The 7,535-nt window shown below is 54.5% G+C and overlaps 1 protein-coding gene across 1 annotated transcript in view; it reads left to right on the top strand.

The window, feature by feature from the left end:
* The window catches only part of ADAMTS16 (ADAM metallopeptidase with thrombospondin type 1 motif 16), a 164,333-nt gene continuing 161,610 nt past the window's right edge, over positions 4,813-7,535 (top strand). The window contains 2 exon segments of the mRNA XM_021076731.1: positions 4,813-5,094; positions 5,181-5,286. Coding sequence (XP_020932390.1) covers positions 4,969-5,094; positions 5,181-5,286 — 232 coding nt within the window. The 5' untranslated portion in view covers positions 4,813-4,968.

Here is a 7,535-nt window from a genome sequence, read left to right as displayed (position 1 = left end):
ACACAGGCCATAAACAGATTCTTAAAACGAGTCTTTCTCAGCTGTGGTCCCCATTCCCCCACCTGCGCGGGGCGGGCTGCTCCTCCTTCCGCCTTGATGGGCGCTGCCTGCAGAGCCACTCCTGGCTCTGAGCTCCCTCTGCGCTCAGTGCTGCTCTGGGAGGAGGCCTGACCTATGACCGGGGACCTGGGGGAAGAAAAGGGCCAGTCATCTCCTCCTCCTCTTGGGAACCGCAGGACCCTTAGGGCCCTTTCGTTGTCCCCATGGCCTGTTAGGTGCTGCCTGTTCAAAAGCGGGGTGGGCTGGAAGGCCCACAATTAGGGGGCAGAAAACGATGTCTGGGATTATTGACAATTAAAAAATAGATATCGGAGTTCCCGTTGTGGCTCAGCGGTAATGAACCAGACTAGGATCCACGAGGATTCAGATGTGGGTTTGATCCCTGGCCTTGCACAGCGGGTTAAGGATCTGGCATTGGCGTAGGCTGTGCGGTAGGTCACAGATGTGGCTCGGATCCTGCGTGGCTGTGACTGTGGTGTAGGCTGGTAGCTGCAGCTCTGATTCAATCCCTGGCCTGGGAACTTCCATATGCCGTGGGTGCAGCCCTAAAAGGCAAAAATTTTTTAATTAAAAAAATTAAAAAATAGATATCATTCGTGAGAGCAATGTGTACACTTGGAGAGGGCATAGGTGGGCTTCAGGGTTTGTATTTTAATGTTTGGTGGGTTTGGGCGTCTTTCGGGCAAGGAAGGTGTTTGGTGAGGCTATTCCGTTTCTTCCACCAGTGCCAACTGGCATTTTACTGCTCTGGCAAGAACAAGAGGTACCAAGCTTCAGGCTCCTTCCTACCTAGGCTTTACGGGTGGCTGTTGCAGATGTGGGGGGCGTTGCTCACAGGTCCGCAGAATGTGCACAGGAAGAGCTGAGCCTGGGGCCAAGGTGGGAGGCGTTCGGTCAAGGTGTGGACGCAGAATGGGTGCATCATGCAGGGCAGTGCCACCCAGCAAACAAGACCAAGCAAGGACACAGTTCTAACTGTCTCCGCATGAGGAAAGACTGGAGGGAGGATTCCTGGATGCCAGTCAGGGAGGTGCCTTCTGGAAGCACGACCTAGGGCAGCACTGAGCAGCAGAGCTGCCCCCGAAAGGCTTCCGTGGAGATTTTTTCTGCGTGGACTGCATTCTTGCCTCCCAGATCCTCCCTGAATTCACAGCCTCTGTCAAGTCCAAACACTATGGATACTCCCCTGCTGAAACGTTCGGCTCACCGTGATTTCATTTTGTAATGGTTTATAGGCTCATGATAGCGGTGAATGAAAACAATCAGGTCAATATAATGGGCATCTCGTGAAGGTAAAGTCATTCAATTCAGAAAGTAGCCTCATTCTGAGATAATGCACTTACCCTAGGACAACAGAAGGGCAGCGAACTTTCACTGGGAAGTGTTACCAGCCCATAGAGTCCAACACTGCACCATATGCACTACTGTCTAGCCTAGTCACTGAAGCGCTTGCTTAAAACCCCTCGATTGCTCTCGGGTTGTTTTCATTTGTGTGCCTTGCCTACCTCCCACCATCTACGACCTTATGTCTTAAATGAGCTGGACATCCATCCATTTTCCCACAACCCCACTGTCAAGGCCACTTGTCAAGGCCACCATCGCCTCGCTCCTGTTTTCTGAGAACTAAGCCCATATTGGATGTTCTCTCTCCAGAGGGCTGGCATCCACCACCCACCCCCTCACGCTGATCCTGTGTCCCCCCCGCGCAAACGCCTTCAAAGGGCACCATGGCCCTTCTCATCCAGAAGCTCCACTCAGAACCACCCACTGAGCAGCTGCAGGAGGACGGGAAGGAGAAGAGGCTGGCAGTCCACATGGCACAGGAGAGGTCACGTCCAGAGGCAGAGATGGCCAAAACTGGCAGCAGCAAGACATGGAGAATAAAAATGCTTCATGTTTTGGAATGATTCTGAGGACTGGGGAGAGGCCATCGCAGCACAGCAGTAAAGCAGAGGTGTGCTTGCTAAAAGCCCTTTAGAGGGGCAGTCTGACTCCAGCCAGGAGAACCAGCAGTGAGTGTAAGCAGAGGACCACAGGTGACAATGGCAGCTTGAGAGGCGGGCACAGGTGATCTTCTCAGCCGGGCTGCCTCCTGTTTGGGAACAGACAGCCATCAAAGAAAGACAGGACCGAGGCAGAGTACAAAAAGCCGGGCAGGACTCAGAGGTACAGAGAGTGTGTGCGTGTGTGTGTGGGGGGGGTTGAGCTCCTTTAGGAGCCAAAAGAAAGGTTCATGAATTCTAGGCATCCTCTAGCCAAGGATTCCATCCATGTGCTAGAGCAGCTCACGGAACCCGGAGAAACATTTTACTGACCGGATTACCCGTTTATTATAAAAGGATAATATAACTCAGGAACAGTCAGGTGAAAGAGATGCTGAGGGCCAGGTATGGGGGAAGGTGCCCTGTTTCCGTCCCCTCTCTAACAGCACCACCCACTGCTGCGAAGCTCCACCTGTGCGCCAGCCTGTCTCTGAGTCTCTGAGTCTGAGTTTGGTCCTTTCCAGGGTTTGCGGAGGCTCCCTTGCGCAGGCGTCACTGATGAAATCACGGACCACTGCAGCTGATTCAAACCTCCAGCCCCTCTTCCCTCCCAGGAGGTCAAGCGGCTGGAATGAAAGTTCAAACACTCTAATCACGTGGTTGGGTTCCCTGGCAACTGGGCTCCCCTAGGGAGCAAAGTCGCCTCATTAACATAACAAAAGACACCTTGAGTGCTCTGGGCACTTGGAAGATTCCTTTTGGGGAGCTCTGTGCTGCAAGGAGGAAGACCAAATACATACATCTTATTTTAAATTACAAATGGGCCCCACATGTTCTATTGTCTTTTTATACCTGGTCCACCTGTTTCCTTATCTCCCCCCGGCCCCCAGGCTGCCCTCCGCCTGAGTTATCTGGGGTGAGCACCAAATTCAGCCAACGGCCAAAAAACCTGAAAAACACTCATCTCTGTAAAAGACATTGCTTCTTTCTTCACCACGGAAAGATTCACTTTGGTTACACGGAAAAGGAAAAAAAAATTCCTGAAAGTAAATCCTTTTTATCAGCCATTCTTCGTTCATTCCATAGGTTAAACTTATAAAAAGAGAGCCCCTGTGTCCTCGTGTGATGGCAGTTAGACTTGGAAAATCTGATTCCTGGGCATGCTACCTTCGACACAAGTCGCGATAACTAAAGATCTTAGTTTACCAAGCATGCAACGCCTGTACCGTCGACTAAAGGACCCTCTGTCTCCTGCAGAGTCTTTGCCAGCCTCCAGCCTCCCCCGGAGCAAGCTTGCTGCCCTGCACATTGAGGCAGAAGCTACTGTGTTTGGGGGTGGGGGTGGGGGTGGCTTCTAAGGCCATCCCCCAATGCAAAGCTTTATGTAAAAATTCTCCCGCTTTTGAAATGCTTTCAAATAAATGCATATGAGAGAGGGACAGAGAGAGAAAGAGCGAGAGATGGAGCTGGAGCCAGCCCCAGCGCGGAGAGTCCTGGTGGCCCTGCCCAGGATGCCTGGCTCTGCAGGACTGCCAGAAGCCAGAGGCACCTACAGGCTCAGCGCCAAAGGGCAAAGGCGGCTGGAAGCCACTGCCCCAATTACCTCTCCATCCGCCTCTCCAAAATGTGCAGAGCAGGCAAAGCCTGGGCTACACCGAATGCGAGGAACCACGAAGCAGGAGCCCAGACTTCCGACTTCCGGGACCTGCAGGAGGTCAGAGGTCTCAGAGGTCAAGGAGGCCAGGAGCAGCTGGTGAGGCATAGTGGTTACAAGCGCGACACTTGCCTGAGAACGCGCACCGGCGCACGCGCGCAGTCACGCACCTGTGCATACACATGCACCCGGGACACACCCAAGGTGGCACAGATGCACCTTCGCACGCACCCAGGGCCTGACCCGCGCGCTCACGTTCAAGCGCACACACCACGCGCGTTCACACACACGTGCCACCGACAGGTGTAGAACACCGGCTGGGCTTGTAGCCAGAACAGTGGCCGCGCGTCTGCGGCTCCCTTGGCCTCCTTGTGTGACTGGCACAGGGGCAGAGTCCCAGGCTTGGGCCAGTACCAACTCGGGCCCCCAATGCCTCTCGCTCTATGGGCAGCACCCAGGCACCCAGCAGCCCTGACAGCACTCACGGCAAATCAGTCAACGGGAGCCGAGAGCTCGGACCGGGTGCACCGCTACGTCCCGGAGCCGAAGGAACGGAACGGGGGACGGAGCTCCCTGGACTCCCCCGTCTCCCATCCCTTCAGGAACCCGAGAGCAAAGCACATTCGCACACCCCCAAGAAGGTCCGGGCACCCCTGATTCGCAGCCAACCTCACCACCGGGGCTGGAGCGCAACCTGCTCGGGGCTCAGGCGCCGGCCCGCCGCCCGTCCGCGGACTGCACGCGCCCCGTCTTCGGGTGCGGAGCTCGGGGCCTCGGGGTGAGGACCGCGAAGAGCAGGGCGCCGCGCCGCGAGGGGCCAGCCATCCCGCTGCGGACCGCAAGTGCGGAGGGCCCGGGGAGGGCAGCCCGATCCGCGTACCGGCCCCGGCCACCTCGCCACCCACGTGCCCGCGGAACGCCCCGCACGGGCCCGACGGCGGGTCGGCGAGCGCCCTTCCTCCCGCCCTCCGCCCCTCGCGCCCCACCCCGCCGCCCTTTCTCCTGCTTCCCTCCTGCCCCCTCCCTCCCCCCCTCCCGCCGTCGCCCTCCCCTCCCCCGCTCTCCCACGGTGCGGGCGGGTTCGCCGCCGCCGCCCCCGCCGCCACTCCGCCCCCCGCGCGGCGCGGAGCCGCAGTAATAACCCCGGCGCGGGCGGCGCAGTCACCGCGGGGCACGGTCTTGCGCGCCGGTCGGGTTGGTCCTCGCTGCCCACTTGCACACCGCGGGCCTGGGGAGCAGCCCACGGCCCCGGGCCCCTCGGAGCGCCCCTAGATGAAACCGTGCGTTCTCCCCGCGGGGGCACAGCGCTGGCGGCGGGCGCGGGGCGAGCGGGGCAGCCCAGCCATGCGCGCCCCCGGCTGCACGGCGCTCTGGGTGCTGCTGCTGGTGGGTGTGCAGGTGAGTCCCCGACTAGAGGGACAGGGTCCCCCGAGGCTCCCCTCGCGCAGCCCCCGTCTCACCGAGGTGTCGCCGCTGTTTTTCAGCAGGCACCTGCGTGCGCCGTGGGACCCGCAGCAGCCTCGCCCGGGAGCCCGAGCGTCCAGCGTTCTCCTGGTCCCGCGGAGTGGCCGGGCTGGGTGGAAAAGGGCGGTAAGTCCGCGAGGGGGGTCGAATCCTTGCCGTGTAGCCGCTCGTAAATCCCCTCACGCTAGTTTACAAGGTGCTGCGACTGTTCATAATAATAGGAACTCTGGTGAGATGCTGCTGTGCTTCTTTACAACCGAAAGAGCGAGCACCTGCGAGTCCACTTTCACCAGTGTTTATGTTGTTTCCCTGTAAAACAAAAACGGCTTAGCAGCGTTATTACCATCAACGTTAGGGGAGAAAGCAAGACAATGTATTTAATTTTAACCATAGAAGAGGAAGGAATAATCTAGGGTTACAGTAAAGTACCCGTGAAAGCAGTGACCAAGAGCTTATTACCACTTTCTTCATCCCCTCGTCCCCTCCCCGGACCGCCCCCCTCTGACCTTTTACAGTGAAGTCTCTCTCTTTACAGCCTTCACCATCAAAGCGCGAGATGAGACGAGGGACAGTCATTTTGCACAGTACTTGCCATCTTAGTGTCAAAAAGGACGCTCTTTAAGAGTTGGGTGTAACTGAAACCTAGTAGTGCAGGGAATGGGTCATTTGCTCATGTCGTAAGCAGTGTCCAGGTCCTTTGCCACGATTTGACATAACAACAAGTCTGATTTTCTGCAGTGTACTTTTTTTACTTTCACTGTTCACCAGCGGCATTTATCGTTTCTGTCTCAGGGATGCACTTCTCTGTTCTGAACTGCTTTAGAGAAAACCTGAAAGCAGGTGTGGGATGTCGGTTGCTAGCTGGTTTTTATCTGAACCCAGTCCATTGGCAGCTGCTGAATGCGAGTACTTTGCATCAATTGCGACCACAAATTGCCATCTCAGATGTCCTTAGTGACTTGAAGAGGAAGACCCAGGTTTGATTACGCCAACATATTTTCAGAAAACCTAGAAATTTTGAGTTAATAATGCAGATTCCTGAATATGGCTTTTTCATCTTGATGAAGTTCCATAAAGACAATAATTTAATATATGCATTAATTATTGAGATTCTCTCCCGAGTGATAAATCCTATGAAAACCAGAATATGGAATCTTCTCCAGCACCACCAGAGGGCGCTAGATAAAAATGATAGACCGTTTAAAATCACTTGCCACTTATTTGCAAGAGAAGGTTCTTTATTTAAAGCTCAATTTCTGGGCTTGCCCTTGTCTTCTTTAATGTTTCTTTTAGGATTCACTCTAGTATGTAATTATTTATATCCTAGTTAGTAGTCTTCCCCACTTAAAAAAAAAAAGGTGTATGGGGTTTTCTGTGAGGTAGAGCCTTAGAGGCAGAACCATTTTCAGGAGGAGAAGCCAAGACTTTGTGCCGGAGCGAGCCCGTTTCCCCGGAAAGAGAGTCCTGCAGGCTGAACTCCAGCCTGGCAGGCATGTGGCTCTAATCACCTGGCATCTCAGCGGGTGTCACACGCCCAGCGTTCCCATCCCTCAGCTCCCTTGGTCAGAACCTCAAGGGGGACGTGCCAGCCTTCGTCAGTGACCCTCTAGCCTGTGGACACACCACAGCCTCATCCCCCAGCATGCAGGTGTTTGAGCTCTTCCAAAAGGCCCAGGTGAAAGGGTGGGTTTCAGCAGAGAGCGTTCACACGACCAGAGAAAAAAAGACCGTTTCTGCTCAGAACGTTACCTCTTTGACCCAGGATATTGAGCGGAAATAGATTGTGCCTGATGCTGGGGTTATTTACGGCTGCATGACTTCAAAATCCAAAGTTTTGGCTTTGCAACAACTCTTTTGGCCATAAGGTTTGTTTAACACACACATATATATTTCACCCTGTATTTCCGGTGTTGCTGGTGTCTGGAGGACTGGTGCAATATGAAGGAGAACTCCCGGTGTTCTGTGAGGCAACAGGAGATAACTTAGTTAAGATCAGTTATATCTTCAGACACTCGGGACACTTATTTCATGGTGGCTGAGTCAGCACTGCTGTTCCTTAACAGGAGACTTGAATGCTTTTCCTACCGATTTACCTGTGTCATGATAATTGGGTCTTATTGAGAGCAAAGCCCTAGCAGGAGCTTGCTAACTTTTTAATCTAGAGGAAGTTAAGCTTCCAGGTCAAAGGTCAGAAGTTCTTTAGAACTTTGTTGTGTTGGACATGCGAGACGTGTGTGTGCACGTGCGCGCACGCGCATTTGAAGTTCATATTGATGTATATTCGCACATTCGCATAACATGAGACCCGTCAAGTTGGTATAAATGTTTACCAGGTTCTTGGGGCTCTGACCTGTAACGTTTGCTGGTTCCCATGG

The sequence above is a fragment of the Sus scrofa genome, chromosome 16, assembly GCF_000003025.6.
Source record: "Sus scrofa isolate TJ Tabasco breed Duroc chromosome 16, Sscrofa11.1, whole genome shotgun sequence".
In the NCBI taxonomy this organism is placed as follows: Eukaryota; Metazoa; Chordata; class Mammalia; order Artiodactyla; family Suidae; genus Sus; species Sus scrofa.
The sequence above is the reverse complement of the archived record's forward strand: the minus strand, read 5'-3'. Positions and strand labels throughout refer to the sequence as shown.